General features: G+C 36.6%; 2 protein-coding genes across 9 annotated transcripts in view; one reads left to right on the forward strand and one right to left on the reverse strand.

Annotated features, from left to right (window-relative positions):
* LOC136339702 (transmembrane and immunoglobulin domain-containing protein 1-like) overlaps positions 1 to 25,844 on the reverse strand; it is a 263,800-nt gene that overhangs the window by 191,830 nt on the left and 46,126 nt on the right. The window lies entirely within an intron of this gene.
* RpII215 (RNA polymerase II subunit RpII215) lies at positions 13,776 to 25,415 on the forward strand. Its single transcript, XM_066283126.1, has 9 exons — positions 13,776 to 14,235; positions 15,671 to 15,940; positions 16,339 to 16,651; positions 19,453 to 19,744; positions 20,086 to 20,307; positions 20,361 to 20,492; positions 20,549 to 23,315; positions 23,475 to 23,976; positions 24,051 to 25,415. Exons 1-9 carry the CDS (start codon positions 14,155 to 14,157, stop codon positions 25,166 to 25,168), a joined length of 5,697 nt encoding a protein of 1,898 aa, XP_066139223.1. The 5' UTR covers positions 13,776 to 14,154; the 3' UTR covers positions 25,169 to 25,415.

The following is a 25,844-nucleotide window of genomic DNA, read 5'->3' on the forward strand; positions in this document are numbered from 1 at the left end:
TAGAGTGCTCAATTTGAGCATTTGTACGAATAATTAATAAACTTCACCATTTGCACCTTTCGTCCAATTTTTTTAATTCCATTTACTCATATTCGACTACTGGTCAAATGCCTACATGTCAACAAGGGTTCTTTTCGCATAGAGATTCTAGAGGCGACTCCAGACCAATCGAGCCCCGCTACTGAAATCTGCTCTGCGCAACGCGGAATAGTTGAAGAGTACCCTGCGCTGACGCGCCCTGTATTGTACAATTTCGCAATAAAAGCGAACGCGATCCGGCCAGTGTCGTTACATCAAAGAAAAATGTTTGTTTGTGCGTGGTTGTTTTGGAGGGAGTTGTAAATAAGTACGCTGTCTGTAAAGTGTTCAATTGAATGATCATTGCTGTTAATTAAAATAATGATCGCTTGTGCCAACTGGAGCAAAGCACAAAATAATTTTTTCCTTTAAAACATTTAGCGCTAGTCAACGCCACTGTACGCCGAACTACGTGATTTAGCTCGATATTGTAAATCGCTGCGCAGCTTCGCCGAACGCAGTGCGTTCAGTTTGGAGTCACTTTAATAAGTCAGTCTTGCGCAGCCGTGTGCGCTGTCGTTCTGCAACTTTTCTAGTGTGTTAAAACCCTGTAAACAGTCACAGAATATCACACTCTAAGAAACGTAGAACAATTGGACAACATCCTGTTGTTCTGATTCAGCCTGTCGCATGCCTTTAGCACTGTTTTGTTCTCATGAAGTTAACTTGTTCCGAACCATTATAAAAATGGTCGAACACCGTTCTACAACCAAGTATAATGACATAAAGAACTACTCATATGGTATAGCATCTGAGCTTAATATTTTGATTAGATATAAAGAAAAACGTGAAATAATAATAAATTTAGTTTTTTAGCCATATTATTTGTACAAGAAAAAAATATATTTTTTAGCATATTTTTTAGTTATTAAAATTTGACCATATCCCTGATGTTTATGAATCAGCTTATTTAATCATATTCAATGTCAAACGTCTCTGAAAATCGGTGTTCAGTAACTCAAGATTTTCCACACGAGTACATAATCTTCAACTGGGCAATTTAGCTCCTAATCCAGATCCAGATTTGCTCCTTGTAATTTGGGGTCGAACTAATCTCTAAAATCAGTTTACTGCGTTGCTCGATAAATAAGGAAATACAGGGAGCTAAGGTGGATGATTTCGACTTTCACGAGTTAAAAGAGAATCTTACGTTCAGATTAGTTCTGGCGTAGAAAAGCAGGGTTAAAGCAATCGAGTTTATCTACACCAAAAATAGTAATTCGCAATCAAAATGTTTAATCAGACTATGGCCTAGAATATATGCAGTAAACAGAAACTGTCTCGATCACCAGAATTCTCAAGTGGGATGGTTGGCTATTACAAACATAGTGAATATTTGTTCAACTGATGTTTGAATGTTTCCGATTGCTCTGCCATTCAATTTATATTTGGACGTGGATAATTCAAAGGGTAAAAACATTTGGAACGAAAGCTGATTTGTTGGTTCATATATCATGTAAAATCAAAAAAATTAAGTAGTGGAATTTAATAATTAACGAAATATAAAATAATATTCTAAATACCTCGAAATGTTTAAATAAGTTTGGTGATATCCAGAAAGCATGCTATATCTGTCTAAGGTGCCAACATGACATCTGGAATCAAAAAATATGTGAATTTAAATTTTGTTTCGGGTATAGATTGATAAAACATGTGGCTGAAACGAATCAAAACAGTTTTTCATGTATTATGATACAAGCGGATTATATGGCCAACATTTATAGTCGCCCTTTACTATCTAACTAGTGATACGTTAATAATTATTAGCTTCTCAGTATGTATTAGTGTACATACGTATATGTCATTGTGTTATCGTGTTATGCTAAAACGCGATATGCTTGACATGGGAAAAATATAACAGATATTAAACAGGCTGGTTTCTAAACATATAGGGCAAGTTTAAAGGTATATTCTTTTTCTAAGATTGAAAATGAAGCAACTGAAAACATATGTGTATTACAGGTTCTTCTTTTCCGATTTTTCATCACAGAATTTTAATTCCTTAATTTTGTCTCGTTTGTTCAGGACACATCTTGTAGAAGAACTTGCATAGTGAATCGATCCTGTATATTTTGTTAATAAGCCTATTGTATGCTTATCTAGGACATGTTCTAAAATATTTTTCAACGAACATTTTGTCACGTTTTACATTTTTCATCAAACCTGGTAAACCAAAAATAATTTAGCAACACCATTTACGGCATATTAAGTCTCCAAAAATGGTATATATCTTTTCCCCTTTAAACGGTTTCTAATTATCACCGTTTCCCAGATACAAATAGTGAGTATGCTTTAACAAGACAGCTTGTATATTTCGCCGTTTTTACATAAAAAATATGCATTTTTTTAATTTTCGACTTCAAAAATAAATATGCGAGATTAAAAACTATGGAATATTTATTTTAAATACACTAATTTGATGTACCTAATGTGAGACACCCTTTTGCCAGCATCCCTAATTTAAAACACATTTCCATAACACTAAAATCATTTTGAATTAAATTAAAGTTGAATGTTATATCTGTAAAACGAAACCGTCAATTACTTGGAATTTAATAAAAATTTCAAAAAAACACGCCGAAAATCCGATTGGCAAATAAAACATTAAATTGCGGCATTAAAAAGGCACATTTTTTATTACACCTGGATATGAAAATACAATATGATCCCGAGATAAACAATAAAGAAAAGAAAACAGAGTAATATTCAACAAACAGACGGTCGGAAAGGTTAATGGTTTAATCCAGGTTTTCATGCTAATGGGTGAGATCATTTATGATAGTAATTAAAAGTCCCTTCTGGTGTTAAATATGCCAGTTTTCCCCAAAATGTTTTGAATGTTTCACGTTAATTCCCTCATTTCCACTATGGTAATAGTTTCGACATCTGGTTATAAAATTTTATCTTTGCTGGGAGTGTCTTCTCTCTGTTACGTTAGCAATAACCCTTTTATTATAACAAAAAGGATGTTTAGTATGTGGCACATTTTCGCAAATGCTCTAAATGTGATTTCTGATTTAGATTAGCTCATTGATTCTCCATGGAAATATGCAAGTCAGGAATCTGGCTGTTACGCCATTACCGTAGAATTTAGAGGGCTTAACCACACCATAATCAACTTCCAAGATGTCACATAATCCAATATTCAGGCGGATGCCTCGCGAAGTTGAAGCCTTTGTGCATGATGCTCTCCATTTAAATTTGGCCGATTAAATTTCCATTGTGGAAAGGCCGACCTTTCCTCCACGGTATCTTCCGGGTAAATTTGTTTTCGGGATGAATAATAATAACTGTAGAGAAACATGCTCATGCATCTAGTTGCATAAATATTTACCCGTTATTTTCATAATTTAACAACAAGTCAACATGTTTTGTACAGTGAAGAATGAATAATGGATTTTTGTAGGTGCGAGAAATTTTCTCTGAAACTTTGCGTGAAGCTCGAACTAACTTGAAACTGAGGGTATTAAAAGGGCCTTAAACTTTTTGAAGACGGCCTTTGCATTTTTTATGAGATATTGAGGTTTATGACTGCAATAAATATTTTAATTATTCGAACATTCATTTAATTTCATTTTATTCAGACGTACATTTGTAGTTTAATGGAGCCTGAAATGAAATTCCCGACGAACGTTTGAGGTCATATAAAAAAAGTTAGGTGAAATCACAGGTGGGTAGGATGGTCGAGACTCGTAGAAGTAGCAAAAAATTCCTTTATAACTTTTATTTTAAAAATTTAATTCTGGAATAAATATGGGCGTATGTACAGACAATCCCAAATTCCCTTATATCCAAAAGCATACGAGTTACATCAAAAAGCTTCCTATAAAAATATCAATGGTTTTTAAAGATTTTTTTATGATATAATAATTGAACATATCTAGGATGTATCACTTTTGCTTTATAAACATCAACTTTTACTTTAAACGGACATGTCATAGACAAAATTTCCGATATTAGTCTGCAGTAAATTCTCATTGGACGAGAAAAGGTCGCATGTAGTACCCTTTGAAACCATATATTTGAACGAGTATTTATAAGAAATAGAATGATAGGGCCGACATTTTTCGAACAAAATTTAATTTCTTTAAGGCGAACTAGTTCTTACATTATCTAATTTGTTCCTTAGTGAAATAAATCCAGACATCCTGGACAAACGGAATTGATAACGACAAAATAGAGCATCACCACATTTTGCTCGGATTGTGGGTTTATACCCATATGAAATCTTTCCAAATTAATGAATAACACGACGAGGCTTGATAGAATTAGCGTCGAGATATCCCGATCTCACCCCTCTTGATTTTTTTATGGGGAGATCTAAAATTTTAACTTTACAACACGAAACCGCATAATATCGACGAACTCAAGGAACGCATAACAAATGAAATTAGGCAAATCACCCCAAATACTTCAGAAAAATGAAGGATGAGTTTTATCATCGTTTAGAGCTATGCCATGAAATCAACGGCGAACATTCCGAACAGTTGCTAAGTTAAAAATAATAATAATTTGTTCATAATTTTGTTAATTTTCTGGCATTATTTAATCCTATGAAGTAATATGTCAGATAAAGTCGGCTTGAAAATATCTTTAATATGATGTATCAGTTGAACCCCATTTCCATTTAAACTATTAAGGGTAACGGTTCCCCGAGCTAAAGAGTTACTATATGTGGCATAGAAATACTATCAAACGTAGATTCCGGATGTATTAAAATTAATTTTACCATACTGGATATGTATAAGTTGTATTTGCAGGTTGGTGTGGTTATACCACTCTTAAAAATCGTCGATAATAATTTCAACGGGTCCTCACAACTCAACCAGTGCTCCTCCCCCGGTTCTAATCAATGTGTCATCGGCAAATGTTGTTAAATGCCCTTTAGGGAGGCATTTCATTAATAAATAATAGAAGTGTAGATTATAAATAGCAGTATTGTATTATAGAGATATAAACTAATAAATGGTAGAAATAGAAGTGAAAATAAAAACCTCTGGGAGCTCCAAAACTATTAATAATATAATTTTGTAATCCGAATGATGTACGTAATTTATCCCGATTTATTGAAGGACATAAACAATTTCTAAATGACCTAAACGTTTTTAAAAATGGCTACGTCAGTTGGAAATAACTTCTTCCTTCCATACATGGCCAATTTATATTTCAAACAGATCATAGCCATCTTACGGGCCTGGCAAAGTATTAGTACCTGGATCGAATAGACAGTATTATCGTTTCGAAAACTTTCCCAGTAGCTTTTAAGGAAATATATATGTTTGAAAAGAGTTTAACTTCATTGTGGAAAGAAATGAATAACCGGAGAGAGCACTTCAAGGAAAGTGTGAATGGCTTCTACCATGAAAAGGTTATCTTATGCAAACAGCTAGAGTTGAGTTTCCAGGAAACAAAAGAACAAGTTGTAATAGGATTGTTATCAGAAAGTTTGAGCAGATACATTTTGCCAAGACAGCATCTGGATGAAGACGGTTTATATCACGACCTAATGAATTCTAAAAGGATTGATCACGAAAGGAGGCAGAAAAATTTCATCCTAATGTATACCATACCCTAGTAACAAACGAACTCCATTATAACGTATTATAAATGTAATTTATGATGTGAAGGTAAGAATGAAACTTTTGTCAAACTAAAAAGAGTTGAAGCTTAAACTAAAAAATGATAATAGAAAATTTAAGAGCTAATAATTGTGGATACTACGGCTGGATATCACGATAGCGTGTGAAGGAAAAAATCATTTAATACTACAGTTGAAATTAAAAAAAAATGAAAACAGTCAATTATCTTCAATTTATATCATTTTTGTTAATATTCGTGTTTTTATTTCACTATAACAATTTTTTATTATTTACTTTGTTTTACTATACGAATGTACTTTAAAATCATTTTAAAGGACATGCAGCACACTTCAAACCTCAAATATCTCAAAAATAGTAGGGACTTGCACCAAAATACCTTTTTTTCATAACACAGGTAAGAAAACATAAATTTAGCCATAAATAATTTTATATCGGTGTGTAAAAAAGTTTCTCGCCCCTAAAAACCCCCCGTGGGACATTTTGTTTAAATAGTAGCGTTACAAATCAAGTTCTTTTCCCTTTTTTTAATATTTATTTTGTACGTCCTATATTTTGAAAATCGTGCAATTTTCGACTAAAGTAAATTAAATTTAATCGTTATGTATTCGTCTTAAAAATTTCCTGCTAGAATTTTGTACAGACCTTTTACAGATACACTGTAGAGCACTCAAAATGTACTGAAAATTCTCTGCGTGCACTCGAGAGTAATCAAAGAATTTGTGCGGGTTAGTCAATAAAGCATCATAGAGGTGATTCAATTCTCCCATTGATTTCTTTTATTAAATACACATATCAGAAAAGTCCACAGTTATTTTCATAAATAGATTAAAGTTCTTCTAAAATTAATTAGAAAATAAATTTGAGCATTTGTAGTGTTAGAAAGTGTTTGATATATAACACAACTAAACTTTTGTTGATAGCTTTCTAAATTATATTGATTTTTTCATAAGTTGTAAACACAAATTTACAACGTATGAACAACTAAAATCCCCTTTATTTTCACTTGCAAAACCTTCCCAACAACCAAAAAAGACGAAGTCTAACATAAAGTAAGGTTTCCACGGTTAGTACTTCTGTCGTCCATAATCAAAATGACACTGTTGCTTTTCCCTTGTGATATCCTTCACCATTCTTCTGATAATAATTCCCGGACACGAAAGGCATCGTGAATGTTAGCCATATCTAATGAAACTCGTTTTTGAAGTATGTGCCAAACATATTCAATTGGATTCAGATCTGGCGATTGGGCTGGCTATGACAATGCAACGATTCTTTTGAACATCAACCAGTCTGTCACAGCACTCGTGACATGTGGACGAACATCATCATGCATAAGGCAAACATTTTAGTCAACAGCGCCAGCAAATGGTCGGACTGTAGGGTCAAGAATGGTATAGGTGTACTGACGAACTGTTAGGTATTGATTTGGAAAAACGAGATTGGTTGGAAACGTGCAATATTTCCAGATCGTTTCCACACTCTTATTCGATGAGAATCTGGGCGAAATCCAAATCTGGATTCATCAGTAAATAAAACTGTAGCCCAATCAATTCCATGTCAATTTCGATATCCTTAGCATCACTCTAATCCTGTAGCGAGATTTCCTCTGAAAAGAGATGGACATCTCAGTGATCGTCCATTATGAAAATTGGCTAGTAATTGAAGATTATAAATCTGCAACCAATTTAGATGCCGCAGTTGTAGGTTACCTTCTATAGTAAAACTAAAATTACTTGCTACCGGTACTATGATTTTTTTTAATTCCTTAAGTTTTGCGATATGTTTATTTCATTTACTTAACACCATTTTTTTTACACTGAAGATCTGGCAAACTCCTTATCTAAGGTTCCTCCAAAAAATACGTATTTTGCAAATCCATTTACACGATGTTCACAATGCAAAAATATTTCCTTCAGATGGCAGTCCGTGAACTAAGTAGTGGAAAGTCCAGTGCAATGGACGGTAGTAGCTGAGTATCACGATCGCTTATATACGGACGTATACACACCACTTCACAGCTTGCGCGATTACGCTTTCAATGAAAGATGAACTTTAAAAAGAGGAGCAAAGTTTAACAATAATAATTATAGTAATTGGTGTAGTGAAATATGCAGTTAAGTAAAGAAAATTCGAACCTACGGAGCCATATGAAATCAAATTAGAATATTACGCGGTAGAAACTCAAAGCAAAGATACTCTAGGTTTACTTAACACATACAGAGATTGTTACAAAGAAAATTTTTAAAATTGGAAAAACAAGTGTGGTTGAAAAGAAAATTTATGAGAAGGCAAATAGTATTCCCGTTAGCAGCAAATTCTAATGAGCCACCGCCCAAGATGGAAAAACCATCAAGGAAATAATATTCCAATGGAAAAAAGGAAGTCTAGTACCATAAACTAATCTTCATTATTGTAATTCGCTATTCCGGATGATCGAGAAGACCGAGGAGTCACGTTTCGTAGTGAACTACCATAAACTAAATTCGGACTAAGTATACCATCTCCTGCTTCATTCAGCGCTTAGTTTAATTTGCAAGCTTTTTGAGCTTTTCATTGCTACTCCGTTTCTTCCAATACACTACGCATTACTCCTCAAAATATATAAAAAAATGTTCTAAAATTACCCTTTTTTCAAATGAAAATAAGATGAATGCACTTACTTAGATCGGGCAGATGCGCTCCGCTAGAGCTCGAAGTAAGAAAAGTAAAGTTAAATGAGGAATTATGTGAAAAGGGACTTTGAGAAACAAGAGAAAATTACTGGGGTCATTGCGGACATGTATTTTAGAGTCTCTGAATGGCAAACGTTAACGGAGATAAATGGTCGTCCGTAATTCTGCATTCAAGTCACTCCTTAGGCCGCAAAATATTACTTCGGCCAACGTTTTTAAAGGCAAAAGACCTCATAGATTACGGGAAAATACCTTAGGATGATAATGGATTCCTGAATTTAAGCCATATTTAGTCTAACGTGTTATGTAAATGAAAAATCGTCTTTATCTCATTATCGCCCCTAAAAGTTCACTCTGCAATGTGCTTGAACTTGAGGCATTGCTTCGAGTTTTTCTGCCAAAAGAGCATCCACCATTGTTTAGGTCGCTTTCGCTTCGCATCTAATGCAGTAAATTTATAGTTTATTACACCAGGAGTTCGGGTAGAAAATAAATAAAAGTTCTGTATGATTCATATTATGGATCGTCTACAAACTCTCTCTGGAACAATAATTCGTGGTATTTTTGTGCCATCAGGACCACTCGCACCCACACATCACAGCAACGCGATTACGTTATAATGGTTTTGGAAGTTGCTCGCCAAGGGTGACATTTTTTATTATCTTGTAATTAGATTTTTATTTATAGGTAGAGCAAAGATAAAGAGCCCTCGGTTCGCAGACTTCATATATAACGGTCACGCAAAGGAGGAGAAAAGTCGGCAACAAATCTTCGGCAAATTGATCCTCCAACTTCCAACACTTGACGTCAGGTTTAAATCTTTATAGGGACCCCATCTGGAACTGAGAAGCCATGTAGAAGGCCATATTTAAATTCCCGGTCGGCTCCAATCTTTCTCGGTCAGTTTCCGGCGTGTTCCTGAAAATATGTTTTTCCAAAATGCCATACGTGCTGCGAATTATGGTTCTTTCCAAAAGAGACAGGTAATGCTTCATTCTCGAAACCAATTCTTGGGTCAAATTTAGAATTTGCAATTATTCGCAAAAGCCAGAATTTAGCGGCGCCAAAGACACACCAACTGATGCCAAATTTCCTTGCAAGGTTAATTCAAATTTCTCCCAGCTTTACGGCCCATGTACACTCACTTACCCATATTTCACGCTCTAAACTGACGACCCTTAAGCCCTTCCTTATATAAATAAAAATCAGCTCGCGCTTCCTTTATCGTCTGAGTTCCTGGCAGGCAGAAAGAGAACTGCTCGCTGCAGATATTTCCGGATTATGATTCCCTCGATTGGGCAATAAATCCGGGTAGAGATCCTGTATGCAATGCCGGAATCGTACTTAGTGATTGTTATGCAAGAGTATGGGTTTAGGAAACTTTCAAAGCTGCTGCCGGAAATATCGGTTGCGGTGGAGCTTTGCCGGAAATGAAGAAGTCGAATTTTAGACAATGCAGTTGGTGCTTTATTAGGCAGAAGTTTCTCATTTCAGTAGTGGGTGACAAGATATAGCAATCTGCAAGTATAACAATTTCCGGCAATACTACGCTGAACATATGGGATGACCATTTAACAGCCCCTCGAACTCCTATAAGTTCATTTATGATTTCATAAAAAATCAATTATGGGGATGTATGTGAGGCTTGTGAGGGTACATTTTAACATTGGTGATAATCCTTCAAGGTATCCCAAGCAGATGCGGCGACATAACGTGTAATTTTTTTAAATAGGACCACTCGCATTTTTCCCCATGATAAAAACCTCTCTTAAACCTTCTGTTTCTATGTTTTTTGTTTTAAGTTTGGCAGCTGATTTACGATTTTTTGTTTCTTCGAAACCTTTTTATTTTTAAAGTGGCCATCGAGATGAAGTGTACTCAGCAAGAACTTATTAATATGTTTTATGTAATTGGTTCGTGTGATGGAAACTGTTTATGAGCATCTCGTGTTTACGGGAAACGATTTACCACTAGAGGACATCCTGGTGTAAAGAGCATTTTTTTGTGAGGAGGTGGAAAACTTTCCAAAGACACCCGACCTGTTGTTTGGCGACCGGGTAGTGTGGGATTTGAGCAATCGTGGCCGCCCACCTACCCACTCAAACCACCTCCCCTCTTCTGCCCCCCGGGGCTACCTCTCGGTATTGCTTCGGGGTGTGCAAAGAGTTTAAAAAGCCTAGACGAGTCTTTTGAGCAAACAGGAAGTATTAGTTATGAAAAGAAAAGCCAAAACAAGAGGGTCTTGCTAGAAGAAAATGATCTGGACATCACTTTATCAGTAGTAGGAAACCCAAGCTTTAGCGTTAAATGTTTTAGGGGTAATTAGAGCAACAGTTCAAAATGTTTTCCTTCATTCTCCAAACATGCTGCAAATCTTACCAAAAAAAATCTTCTGGTATTGGACAGCATTTTCATAGTACTGCTCGAAAATGACTCAGATCCTCAATTTCACATCTTCACGCGTTGTTGATGGTGTTCTAAAAACACCTGACTTCAATTTACCCCAAACTAAGTAGTCCAAAGGAGTTTAGTCGGAACTCTTTGGTGGCCATGCAACTGGCCCTAACAGAATTTAATAGTGTCATTATCGACATCCTAAGTCTATATTGTTGTTACAAACCTTGCCTACCAATCAATTTTTCAGGAAAATGCATTGAAAGATGTTATCGTCCAGGTAAACTAAAATTAGGTAGAACTCCATCTAACTAAAACCACATTTGATCTTTTATGTATTCTGGGACGTGATTTAACAAAAGATTAAAAATTTGAGGAAAACATCTCCAGTCACTCGTCCTTCAAAAAAATTTAGTTCAACAACATAATTGCCGATTATTTCTACCCAAACATTTAAATTGCAATTCTGTTGAAAATAATTGATTTGAATAGCACGAGGGTTTATTGTTTCGTAATAGTGAAAGTTGTGCCGATTAACAAATCCATTCCAATGAAAGGTGAACTCATTAGTAAAAAAAATTAATTTTAAGGGGTTTGAACGGATGTTGCAGCATGTCTCTTACCCTGAAGATCGTTCACCGCAAACTTGTCTCTATGTTAAGACTTGAGTAATCGACAAATCTATGGATACCCGTTTGGTTTATGTGTATAATTAACTTGTATTTACCATATATAGGTTTAGTTTAGACCCTTAATCAGTACCCCTTAAGTAGGTGCAGTTAGCGTCAGCCATTTCTTAAATTCATAACTGTTTATGTTTAGATATAATCAAAACCATAATTTCATATCTTTTTTAATTTAACTAGCCTGGGAATAAGTTTAATTATAAATTTTTATACCTAGTTTAAGTTTAAATAAACCTTAATCAAAATAGTGAAGGTTGTTGATTAGTTTTGCTCGAAATAGTGTCCCTGAGGCTGTAAACTCAAGGTAGTCCGAACGTGATATCCACTCGAACATCATTTAGGCCGCCCCTTTGTGGAAGCCTAATATTTCAAACACAGGAAGGATCAAACGAAGTGATGCTCGAGCCGTATCACATAAACTTATTTCCTCAACCTCAATTCACATTTTGTCCTTCCAATCGGACCTCACCCTCTATCCTTCAGGGTCGATGTCCCAGCTTCACATTACCAAAGACCGGAATCACAACTACGAACCTTCGCATCGTATCCAGTAAAAGGCAGAATTGAGAAACGACACGTTTAAGTTTTATTTTTGTTCACAGGTTTGCTTTTTATTTTACTTATTTTTAATTATTAATTATTTTAGTTTGTTTAATTTTTAATAAATTAATGATATTTATATATAATTTCACTTCTGCTAATTCATTCAGAACATTTTGTGGAGTATTCCTAGACTAAGAAAAATCACGAAAGCTGTGTATATGTTATGAATAAAAATGCCTCTGATACTTCTACATACAGGTATCATCAATTCTAGTCAGAACATAGGAATTTTGCAAGTGGAAGAAGGACCGCATAAGCTTTTATACGTTCCCGAGAAAGACCAAGGATCAAGTGGATGGAGTCAGTTCGTCCTACGTCTTCACTTCGATGTTTACATTCATATCAATTTTGAACAAATTCATCTTAGTAATTTTCGGAGCACGAAAGATTATCTGGATTATTATTATCAATATCTTCCTGTTGAATCTGCTTCGCCCATTCTATTAAGAGTGGGTCATTGTATGAATCAAAATGATGAAGAAACGAAACGAAAAATATCACGTGCCTATCCCTATCGGGCAAATGAGCGAGCGAAACTGCTAACATATCTATGAATCTGAACTATCTTGAACTATAAATGGTAAAAGTTCGAAGCAAAAATATTATTTATTATTAACTTCATTTAAAAATATTAATATGTTATTAATTAATTTCCCGATAGCGACACATTTGGACACAATTTGCTGACTAAATATCATTCGATGCAAACACCAGCTTAGTTCATTAAAAAAAAACCAAAAATCTATAAGTACTCAAATTATCATTCTGAAGTACTCAATGTCACAGGCATATCTTGAACAAATTCATCTGTTATCTGTTGTCAGCGTCACATTGCAGATAGTAAATGGCTTAATCAACGTCCTACGTTTACGGGTTGATAACGCATTAGTTACCGCCAAACGAGGTGAAGTGTGAAATCGACCGGTCGGGGTGATTTAGATAAACTCGATTTTTTCGCGTTTTTATAGATATGGCAATAGCGTCCATTAAATCCGCTGTATTGGTTCTATTTACATGTGATTTACATCCGGGTAGTTTGTGACGAAATGAGCCTGATTTCCTTAAAGCTACGTGAATATAAAAACTAAGTTGTATAATAATTTGTAACTGAAATTAAACTTAAAAAAAATGAACTATTTTTCAATTTTAAAAACAAGCGTAATCGAAGACTTGTTTTTCCTTCCTCAGTTAGCACTATTATACCATTTAAATATTAGCGTGAAATAAATAGATAGGCCGCTAAGAAAATCTTAAAACCTAAACTTCAAATTAACCCTTGATAAGAAAAAAAATTAAATGCAAAGTACACCATCATCGTTTTTTTCAAATTTCATTCCAGAATGTTTCTTCGGTTGCCTATATAAGAAGCAACTTTCCGTCGCTATACGCCAGGCATACGAAATTACAATCGCTCCCTTAGTTATTGATCGTGGTTTAGCTGAAATGTCGATAACGATTTGCACAGGCCCACTGGTCTCTGCACGATGTGAACCTACTACAGGACAGTATCAAGGCCCACTAAAATTATTCATTCTTAATAAAGTTTGAGTGTATTTTTGAGTAAATTTCAAAAGACATAACAGGCATTTCGAATCTATAAAGTATTCTTGATTTCAAATTTGTTGCTAATGTGTTATCCATTGCTCAATATGACATTATTTGTAATCAAACGCGATCTTAAAGGATTAGAGGGACAGGTTTATTCAGTTTTGAAATTAGCAGGAATTTTAATCCATTTAATATATTTAATTAAACATAATTTTCCTCAGTTTTATAAATAAATTACGGTTTACTTTCTGCTGAATATCAATGATAGTAATTATTTAAAATATTGCAATTCCGTTAAATAAAAGTTCCGTCACAATTGTCCCCTTAATACGTTCCTGTGCTAAAGTTCGTGTACGATGGAAGATAACGAATCGACATGCGCATCATCTTCCATCTCGTTCGCGCTCATTCGGTATTCGGCCGATCCGATGTCGCTATCTGCTCTACCGATGTGAACGTTTCGCGTCGTCAGTCTGATTCAGCCGCCATTTTACTTTGTTGTTTTGCTGTTTTCTGTGAATAAATTCATTAAAATCTGCATATTCTAGGGATTTAGGAACATAAAACGCCGAAATGGCGTTCACTGGGGACTCTAAGGCCCCCCTAAGGACCGTGAAGAAAGTGCAGTTTGGTATCCTCAGTCCCGATGAAATTGTGAGTATTTTTGTTTTGAGGCCCATTACAAACGTCTCGCTTGTTTGGTAATTTTCTATTTCTGGTAATTTTACCATGTGTTTTCAATTTATTTCACCATCGTGAAAGTGTTTTCTTGCCCAGAATGCGTAAAAATTTACATAAGTAGCTCCACAAAATGTGTTAGAGTACTCTTAACAAGACCTAACCTTCAAACCTATCAAAACAAAAATAGCCCTTTGGCTTTGAAGAGGCAAGTGGCTTTTATGTCTCCCTATATGTTTTTAGTACTCAGAAACGTGGTTTCATGTAAAAAAACGCAATATGAGGTACGGAATTTTGCAATTTTATAACAATTTTACTCCGATTAGGTTACTTAGGTGCAAGTTTTCTGTTTATAAAACCTTTATAAATATTTTCCTATTTATTTCGAGTCCTATGTGTTTCACAATATTACACAAGGACCAAATGAAAACATTATTTGTTGAAAGTGGTATAATGTTTCATGAAGTAAAGGAGAGTTCTCGAGCATAGACCAAAGTTCTTATTAAGTAAGGTCTGTTAAGCAAACATTTGTTCTAACCATATATATTTAGAGCTACTGAAAATATGGGTGGTAAAAGTCCCTTCCACAAGCTCTCATAGATCTAAGTAACATACTTTTTTGTAGAATGATATTCAGATTTTCCATTACGATATTCAGAAAACTTGACAAATACAATCAACACAATGGCTGCCATATGTGCCTAGAGCTTGCAAAATGTTTTTATGCTGCACAATAAGATTTCTTTTCTTGCAGAGTTATTCACCCAATCTGCTCGTTGAAAATGAAATGTGGGGTTAAGTGCGACTGTATTATTTTTTTTTAATTTACAGCTTCCTATGATTTTGAATTTCACAAAGTGTCTACAAGTTTGCTAATTTTTGAAATTTTTCAAAAAAGTTATCCAAGTGTTTTGTATACTAAAACGTTACACCTGAAATGTAAAAGTTTTTTTTATTGGTAACGGAATTAACAATTTAAGTCAGTTAATGTTATTTGTTGATGATAAAATAATAATAAAGATGATAATATTAATATTAATCTCTTTATTTCCCACATAACAGTAAAGGGTGAGTTCAAAAAAGATAACCCTTTGTAAACTTTCCACAATACATTTACCACATTTCTGATGCTTATTGATTATGATAAAAATCAATACATCAGTTTCAACTAATTATCTCAAAATACTGCGAAAATTGTAAAAAAATTCTCAAAACTTTTGAAATCTTAAAAATCATATATGTTTGTTATTTTTCAACCAATCTTGTTCAGCAAAGTCATTTTTGTTTCTGATTTTCTATCTGCATATAAGATGTACCTGAATGTTTTGACTTTTTCTCATTTTTTTTTTCATTTTACTGGTCAATAAATCAAACTTACAATTTAAGAACAATGTTTTCTCTTATCTTTCAGAGGCGAATGTCAGTCACGGAAGGGGGCATCCGCTACCCAGAAACCATGGAGGCAGGGCGCCCCAAACTTGGGGGCCTTATGGACCCTCGTCAAGGTGTCATCGACCGTCAATCTAGGTGCCAAACTTGCGCTGGCAACATGACCGACTGTCCGGGACATTTTGGACACATTGAACTAGCTAAACCCGTATTTCATATTGGGTTTATTACCAAAATTATCAAAATTATGAGATGTGTATGCTTTTATTGCAGTAAATTGTTGGTCAGTCCGGTAAGTAGTGATAGGTTTTAAGTTATTGTGGTATGTCTGAAGAAAATGTATAATAATAAAAACTTAACTCTTATAAAACTGTCTCTAACTGTTTAATCTAGAAGCTCTTAGAGATAATCTGAAAAGCAAATTATTGAACTGCTTAGCCCCTTTTCTGGAGCAAAGATTAAATTAATGCACAAACTTGAGATTAGCCTTTGATCCTCAGGGCACATTACTCTATAAAATACATAACTTTCTGGTAAATGCAGAAGTTTGTAGCGTTATATCAAATTACTTTGGAGTCCATGTTGAAGATTAATATTATAAAGATATTTACTGCTAAACCCAATTTGTAATTTTTGTTAACAGTTCCATATGGTTCATAATTTATTGAGGGAAATATTTTTAATTTACAGACTAATCCTAAAATTCGCGAAATAATAATGAAGTCCAAAGGACAACCTCGCCGCCGTTTAGCCTTCGTGTACGACTTGTGTAAGGGTAAAAACATCTGTGAGGGTGGTGACGAAATGGACATCAAGAAGGACGGTGACCAAGCGGATCCCAACAAGAAACAAAGCCACGGCGGTTGCGGTCGGTATCAGCCGAGTATCCGACGCAGTGGATTGGATTTGACAGCCGAATGGAAACACGTCAACGAAGACTCGCAGGAAAAAAAGATCCCTTTGACAGCCGAAAGAGTTTGGGAGATTTTCAAGCACATTACTGGTGAGTCAGCTTTCCATGGCGTTTATTTGTTTTTTTTTTTAATAAAGGGGAGCTTTTTCTGTAAATTCATTGTGTCTGACAACTGCGATTTTTTGCGATTTTAGGTAATGCGGTTTTTCCATGGTATTTTCATGGATTTAAACTAGGCTTTGACATCCATTGTTTACATCAGGGATAAAAATGTATTTGGAACATTTTTAAGGCTATTATGGGAAAAACTTATTTAAGAATTGGTCTTTTTCTGTGTAATTTTGGTATATTTTTTTATTTTAATGAGGACTGACAAAATAAATTAATACAAAATGTGTGAATTTTCTAGGTATGCTATGTGTTGGCGTTCTCTCTTCATTCAAGGTATCTACTGCAAAATATAGAAAACTACCAGCAATATATATTGTTGAAACACTATGAAATAGTTAAGTTAGTTTATCTGTGAATATCTCAATAACAAAAAACTCTAGAAAAAAACCATTTAGACAACACAAAGCTTTAAAATTTCACTAACGCATTTCATGAAAGATGTAAAAATTGTATGAATGTTACCCAAGAGTTTATCCCTGATGTAAATATCAAAAATGTTGTCCACCAATCTCCATAAATAAACTTGGTTTAAACAAAAAAATTTTCAACATCTTTACCTGACAGTTATGCTTTCTCGTAATTTTTCGATTACCTACTCTGTAGATCTGAGCTTGAGAACTGGTTAAGCTTCGAAATTTTAATTAGACCACACTTCTTAAAAATGATTTCTACGGTGTTTAACACGTAAAAAAATAATTCTATATATCTAGAACTGGTAGTGACTGCAATAAAAATGGAAAAAGCGCGGGAACTCTAACTGGTGTTGAATGGAAATTTGCAACTCTTTCATAGGGAAATATATAGTTTTAACTACGTTTATCGAATAAAACTAACGGAATACTTTTTGAAAGGTTTGAATAAAGCTGGAGGAAATTGTTTGAAGGAAACTTCACTAAACTGGTCAACTGATCATATTAGCAATAATTTATTTTAGTGTACTTCAACTAAAGAGAAGTTAAAGATTTTACACCCTTTTATTTCTCAAATTGATTCTCTCAAACGAATCATTTTTTTTTTAAACAAAGCACCCAAACTTTATTACCAAGTTATCCCATCAATTTCAATCGGAGTGCTCCGAAAGCATCCCCACACAAAAATTTCCATACACTCATAAATTCGCAAGCTGCAAAGAAGGATTTATTAATCGCCACTCTCACATATAACCCGTAGCATTTAAAGTGGAATATAGTCTACACCGTTCAATTTTTCAGCGAATGGTAGTCGCATTTGGCCGATAGTAAATCCCCCTTTTTCGGTACATGTTATTGCCAAACGCCGGATGCATTTGAATTTCGGAGCGTTGATGCACAGTAATAACAATCCAGTTTGTCCCATAATAACCGATAAAAATTACTCTCCAGCTATTATTGGAAATTTTAAAAAACAGTGATCTTTTTCATGGAAATGGCGCCCAGGATTTTGCCGAGAAGATAATGTAATGAAACTATATTGTGGCCAGCATTAATTGTCATCAACGCGAATTTGCTCCCTCGTGTATATCAAAATTGGCATAGCACCAACCATCAATCAAATTCATCGCCCACTACTGGGCATTTATTAGACACAACCGCTATGGCTTTGTCTTGTGATATACGTGTTACAATTTTTTTGCAAATAATAATCTCATTGAACAAATTTTTTTTTGAATTTGCAATGGCAGGAGTGTTATTAGATCTCATTCCCAACAATTTCTGCTTATTGAAATCCCAATACAAGCTGAGCCAAGTGAGATTTTGTGCAGCGAAATCGAAACTCTCGCCTTCGAAAAATAACAATTTCTTCTTTAATAACATCTAAAACTTGATGCCGATTTCGGTTCGGAAAGGTATTGATAAGAATGCCGCACTGGAAGTTTTCTATGAGGGTGATACGCGACGACAAATGACTTTGGAAGTGATATATTGTGGAAGTTCTTTTTATGGATTTTTGCTTATCGTCCTCATATTTCTACCATGTGTGGTATATCTGATGCTTATTTGTAAGAAGGTACAATGTCGCCTAAAATTTCTCGTTAGCTGAAAATTCAAGAGGTAGGTAAATTTCCAGTGGTTTATTTATTTTTTCGTCCCTTGCGATTTTTTCTAAACAGGATTGGTAAATATAAACTTGGCGTAGGCGTGATAATAGGGTGGTATACAAACCTAGAAGGAAATTACATCCGGATACTCTGCCAATATTGTATAAAAGTTTATATGTTCCGGAGGGGTTTAGGAATAATAAATTTCTTCCTAACGTCAACCATCTGATCGGATCATTTCCTCTTTTGTGGATCTTTTCATTTTAACAAAGCCCTAATAGACAAGAAAAGCTCATTATTTAACGTTTTATATAAATTAAAGGGCAATATTTCTTTTGATAATAGTTGGGATGAATTATATCATGCGGAGTGAGCTATATCACCATCTAGGGACCCCATTATTTAATATTAATTGACCGGAAAGGAGAAGAAAAATGGGCTGTGAAGATATCGATTTTATTAATCATATATGACCTACATGAAACCCTTGAGAGTGGAAAAATCGCAAGCAATTTCACCCGCAACTATTTAAATGTAAAAAATGTGCCAAAGTTTTGCTTCGCGGGCCTGTAAACATCCTTCAAGCGGGTAATAAAACAAACAAGTATCGTTGCCAAACAATCCAGAGAAATCCTAATTTAGGATATCTCGGCAGCCAGTTTGCCTAACGGCCTTAATACATTTTCCATGTTTCGCTTTGTAGACGAGGAATGTTTCATTCTTGGAATGGACCCAAAATACGCCCGACCGGATTGGATGATCGCCACAGTGTTGCCAGTTCCCCCCCTTCCGGTTAGGCCTGCGGTGGTTATGAACGGCTCCGCTAGAAACCAGGACGATTTAACCCATAAATTGGCCGATATTATAAAAATTAACGCTGAACTAGAAAAAAATGAAACTTCTGGCGCTGCCACTCATATTTTAGTCGAGAATGTTAAGATGTTGCAGTTCCACGTGGCAACCCTGGTCGACAATGATATGCCTGGACTTCCCAGGTAATGCAAAGTTGCGAACTCGGGTGTAGGCGGAATTCCTAGGTGGTTTTGGGAAATTGAAAAGCCGCATTGGGGGTTTCCTTTTGATAGTAATTATCTTGCTTCTTTTGGATTTCTCTCAGATCGCCAACAAGGTATCCTTTCTTGTACAACCCATCTTCAACAACGTCATATCCCCCTGACTAAAATCTAATTTGTGCAATGGTAACATGTGATAAAGTTAGACCGGAGCCTAAGATGGTGATCTGCTGATTAAAATAATCTGCAAAACTTCCCTCAATGCAATTTCATATCTTCCTAAAACCAATGGACTTACATAATGTTCAAAATTCTGACTTCAGGGCCATGCAAAAATCCGGAAAACCTCTTAAGTCAATCAAAGCCCGCCTCAAGGGCAAAGAAGGGAGAATCAGAGGTAATCTTATGGGTAAACGTGTAGATTTTTCTGCACGTACTGTCATCACCCCCGATCCAAATCTGCGGATCGATCAAGTAGGGGTTCCCAGAAGCATTGCCCAAAACATGACTTTCCCAGAAATAGTCACTCCCTTCAATTTCGAAAAGTGAGCCCCTTCGCCAATTCCAAAATATTCATTTCATTATATCAAAATTGTAGAATGCTTGAACTGGTCCAAAGGGGCCACTCTCAATATCCTGGTGCAAAATACATCATCCGAGATAATGGTGAGAGAATTGACTTGCGTTATCACCCTAAATCGTCAGATTTACATCTGCAATGCGGTTACAAGTGAGTGTGTTTACAATTTCTCCCAAATCTTCAACTTGTAGTCCAATAAATTCTAGAGTGGAACGCCACATTCGTGATGGAGACTTGGTTATCTTTAATCGTCAACCAACTTTACATAAAATGAGTATGATGGGTCACAGAGTGAAAGTCCTTCCCTGGTCAACATTCCGTATGAACTTGTCTTGCACTTCGCCATATAACGCTGATTTTGATGGGGATGAAATGAATTTGCATGTTGCTCAAAGCATGGAAACTAGAGCTGAATTAGAGAACTTGCATATCACCCCTCGTCAGATTATCACTCCCCAGTGTAACAAGCCTGTAATGGGCATTGTTCAGGACACTTTATGTGCTGTGCGCAAAATGACAAAGAGAGATGTATTCATTGAAAAGGAACAGATGATGAATTTACTCATGTTCCTTCCCATTTGGGATGGGCGCATGCCCCGACCAGCTATTCTAAAACCTAAACCTTTATGGACTGGAAAACAGCTATTCTCGTTGATCATCCCGGGAAATGTTAACATGATCAGAACCCACTCAACTCATCCAGACGACGAAGATGATGGACCATACAAATGGATTTCCCCTGGAGACACCAAAGTTATGGTGGAAAACGGAGAACTTGTAATGGGTATTCTTTGCAAGAAGTCTCTAGGAGCTTCTGCAGGCTCATTGCTTCATATTTGTTTCCTGGAATTAGGACACGAAGTTTGCGGTCGCTTCTACGGAAACATCCAGACTGTAATAAACAACTGGCTGCTGCTTGAAGGTCACAGTATCGGTATAGGAGACACCATTGCTGATCCAATGACCTATTTGGAAATTCAGAAGGCGATCAAAAAAGCCAAAGAAGATGTAATAGAAGTCATCCAGAAAGCTCACAACATGGAACTGGAGCCCACACCTGGTAATACGTTACGTCAGACTTTCGAAAATCAAGTTAACAGGATTTTAAATGACGCCCGTGATAAAACTGGAGGCTCTGCCAAAAAGTCTCTTACTGAGTACAACAACTTAAAGGCTATGGTGGTATCTGGTTCTAAAGGATCTAATATTAATATCTCTCAAGTTATTGCCTGTGTGGGGCAGCAGAACGTTGAAGGAAAGCGTATTCCTTTTGGGTTTAGAAAGAGGAGTTTACCGCATTTCATCAAAGATGATTACGGTCCTGAGTCCAAAGGTTTCGTAGAGAACTCATACCTTGCCGGTTTGACTCCTTCAGAGTTTTATTTCCACGCCATGGGAGGTCGAGAGGGTCTCATTGATACCGCTGTAAAAACTGCAGAAACTGGTTATATCCAACGTCGTCTAATAAAAGCTATGGAGTCCGTTATGGTCAACTATGATGGAACTGTCCGAAACTCTGTTGGCCAACTTATCCAGTTGCGTTATGGTGAGGACGGATTGTGTGGGGAGATGGTGGAATTCCAGTCTTTACCCACCATTAAATTGAGTACCAAGTCATTTGAGAAGAAATATCGTTTCGATCCAAGTAATGAAAGATATTTGAGAAAAGTTTTTAATGAGGATATCATAAAGGAAATTATGAGTTCTGGTGATGTGATCGCTGAACTTGAAAAGGAATGGGAGCAGTTGCAAAAGGATAGAGAAGCTTTGAGACAAATATTTCCTAGTGGAGACTCGAGCGTTGTGTTGCCCTGCAACTTACAAAGAATGATCTGGAACGTACAGAAGATCTTTCATATTAACAAGAAATCCACAACCGATTTGTCTCCATTGAGGGTTATTCAAGGAGTGCGTGAGCTTCTGCGAAAATGTATAATTGTAGTTGGGGAGGACAGAATATCAATCCAGGCCAACGAAAATGCTACCCTTCTATTCCAGTGTTTGGTGCGAAGCACCTTGTGTGCCAAACTCGTTTCTGAGCAATATAGGCTCACAACAGAAGCATTTGAGTGGTTGCTTGGCGAAATTGAGACTCGCTTCCAACAAGCCCAGGTGAACCCAGGTGAAATGGTGGGCGCTTTAGCGGCTCAGTCACTTGGCGAACCTGCAACCCAGATGACATTGAACACCTTTCATTTTGCTGGTGTGTCCTCAAAGAACGTAACCTTGGGTGTGCCTCGATTGAAGGAAATTATCAACGTTTCTAAGAAACCTAAAGCTCCGTCTTTGACCGTATTTTTAACCGGAGCTGCAGCCAGAGATGCAGAGAAGGCCAAGAATGTTTTGTGTCGTCTTGAGCATACAACTTTGAGGAAGGTCACGGCTAATACTGCAATTTACTATGATCCAGATCCCCAAAATACGGTAATTCCTGAGGATCAAGATTTTGTTAATGTCTACTATGAAATGCCTGATTTCGACCCCACGAGGATTTCCCCCTGGCTATTGCGTATTGAGTTAGACAGAAAGAGAATGGTAGATAAGAAACTTACCATGGAACAAATCGCAGAAAAGATTAATGCAGGTTTTGGTGATGACTTGAACTGCATTTTCAATGATGATAATGCTGATAAATTGGTATTGCGTATCCGTATTATGAATGGAGATGACGGCAAATTTGGAGAAGGAGAGGAGGATGTCGATAAAATGGATGATGATATGTTTTTGCGTTGTATTGAAGCCAACATGTTAAGCGACATGACCTTACAGGGAATAGAAGCTATCACCAAAGTATACATGCACTTACCGCAGAATGATTCTAAAAAGCGGATTATTATCACTGATACTGGGGAATTTAAGGCGATAGCGGAGTGGTTGCTGGAGACTGACGGTACCAGCATGATGAGGGTGCTCTCTGAGCGGGACGTAGATGCTGTCAGAACTGCTTCTAATGACATTTGTGAAATTTTCTCGGTAAGTGTCTTCCTCACGCCTTTCAGCCTTATTTCCTCTTATTATCTTATTCCTCTCTGATATACCCGTTTTCATCTCCTTCAAGTCGAAATTAATCTTTTGGAAGTTCCCAGGCTTGCAATATAAAATTGTAGTTTTGGTTTCTCTTTATCTCTTAAGGTACTGGGTATCGAAGCAGTTCGAAAATCTGTAGAAAAAGAAATGAACGCTGTTCTTCAGTTCTATGGTCTCTATGTAAACTACCGTCACTTAGCCCTGCTTTGTGACGTTATGACAGCTAAAGGTCACTTGATGGCTATTACCCGTCATGGTATAAACAGACAAGACACTGGAGCTCTCATGAGATGCTCTTTCGAGGAGACTGTAGATGTACTGATGGATGCGGCCGCTCACGCTGAGGTGGATCCCATGAGAGGAGTGTCAGAGAACATAATTATGGGACAGCTGCCTAGGATGGGCACTGGATGTTTTGATTTGCTCTTAGATGCTGAGAAATGTAAAATGGGAATGCCCATTCCGCAAGCCCAAGGCGGGGAAGCAACTTCGGGGATGTTCTTTGGTGCTGCTGCGACTCCTAGTATGAGTCCAGGAGGAGCGATGACTCCGTGGACACAGGGAGCCACTCCGTTTATTGGAAGTGCTAGTGCATGGTCTCCACATAGTAAGTTACTTTCTTCGCTTTCTTCATGGTAGAAACGTTTGTAGACTACTAAACTTTCCATTTTCTAAATTCAGATCTAATGGGCAGCGGTATGACACCGGGAGGCCCAGCATTCTCCCCCTCAGCTGCCTCAGATGCCTCAGGTATGTCCCCAGGTTACGGTGCTTGGTCACCAACTCCCCATTCTCCGGCAATGTCCACCTTTGGACAATCGCCCGGTTATTGTCCGTCTAGTCCAGCATTTAATCCTTCTTCACCATCCATGACGCCTACCTCTCCAGTGTATTCTCCAACTTCTCCGGGGTACGCCCCGACTAGTCCTGGATACGGGCCGAGCAGCCCAGGTTACTCCCCCACGAGTCCTCATTACTCCCCTACGTCTCCTTCTTATTCTCCGGCGAGTCCCAGGTATTCGCCTACCAGTCCTAGTTATTCACCCACGAGTCCTAGTTACTCTCCAACTTCTCCTTCGTATAGTCCTACATCTCCAAGTTATTCTCCAACAAGTCCGAGTTACTCGCCGACCTCTCCTTCTTATAGTCCTACCTCGCCTAGCTACTCTCCAACAAGTCCTAGCTATTCACCTACTTCGCCATCCTATAGTCCAACTTCGCCAAGTTACTCTCCTACTTCTCCATCGTACAGTCCAACTTCTCCTAGCTACTCTCCGACTTCACCGTCATATAGTCCAACTTCTCCCAGCTACTCTCCCACATCTCCCTCTTACAGTCCTTCTTCTCCGAGTTATTCTCCAACTTCTCCGAGCTATTCTCCAACGTCTCCGAGCTACGCTCCTTCTTCTCCCAGATACACGCCAGCCTCACCTTCAACTTTCTCTCCCTCATCTCCGAGGTACTCTCCTTCCTCCCCTCAGTACTCGCCCAATTCCCCCAGTTATTCCCCTACAAGTCCCAGTTACTCTCCGGCTTCACCCAACTACTCACCAGCTTCCCCCAGCTATTCCCCCTCGTCCCCCCAATATTCTCCAGCTTCTCCAAATTATTCGCCAACGAGTCCAAACTATTCTCCTAGCAGTCCTCAGCACACTCCCGGGAGTTCTAAGTACTCTCCTTCATCTCCGAATTATTCACCAACTTCACCTCAGTACTCTCCGCAAAGTACGAAGTATTCTCCCACTTCTCCTACTTATACACCTACTAGCCCCAGTTATTCGCCTGGGTCACCTTCATAAATATTATATTGTTTGTGATTAAAACTACGAGTTTTTGTTTATATACATTTTGATGTATTGACGCCGTAGTTTCCTATATAATATTAGACCTGTAAGATTTGTTAGACTAGTATTATCTTTTTTATAGTTGTCTTATCTTCAAAACATGTAAAAAAGATTAAATAAGGAAAGTATATTCTTGGAGAATCATAAGCTGAGTATGATTATTATTATATTTGATTGCATTGAAATAAATAAGTTAAGACACGAGTTCTGAATGGTTTTATTTCGTTGGGGTTACCATGATTTCACATCATTTAGAGTGTGCCAAATCGTCGTGGATAAAATTAATGATCTGGATACATTAGGTGCACTTGTTTTGTTTTTCACTTCCAGAACATTTCCAGATCTCATTGTGTTTTTAGAAAAAAATTAAAACCAAATTTCCATTAATAACCCAGTGAAACCTATATTTTGCGACCTTGTTTATTTGAGAGAACACAAATTTTAACCCAGATTTTTTAAGCCTATTTATGTACGCATACACGGTAGACATAAAATCATATTCGGCAAGGAAATTTAATCAAAATATGGAAATTTCGGAAAACTACGACATTTATATTCAGTCCTCAAGTTTCTTTAATATTTTTCCTATATGCCGGCAAACCTACCAAAAGAATATAAAAAAGGAATGTGG

Source organism: Euwallacea fornicatus, chromosome 6, assembly GCF_040115645.1.
Source record: "Euwallacea fornicatus isolate EFF26 chromosome 6, ASM4011564v1, whole genome shotgun sequence".
Lineage (NCBI taxonomy): Eukaryota > Metazoa > Arthropoda > Insecta > Coleoptera > Curculionidae > Euwallacea > Euwallacea fornicatus.

Coding starts and splice junctions, on each gene's coding strand:
- RpII215 (XM_066283126.1), top strand. CDS start 14,155: ATGGCGTTCACTGGGGACTCTAAGGCCCCCCTAAGGACCGTGAAGAAA. Junction 15,941..16,338: donor GTAAATTGTTGGTCAGTCCG/GTAAGTAGTGAT, acceptor TTTAATTTACAG/ACTAATCCTAAAATTCGCGA. Junction 16,652..19,452: donor GATTTTCAAGCACATTACTG/GTGAGTCAGCTT, acceptor TTCGCTTTGTAG/ACGAGGAATGTTTCATTCTT.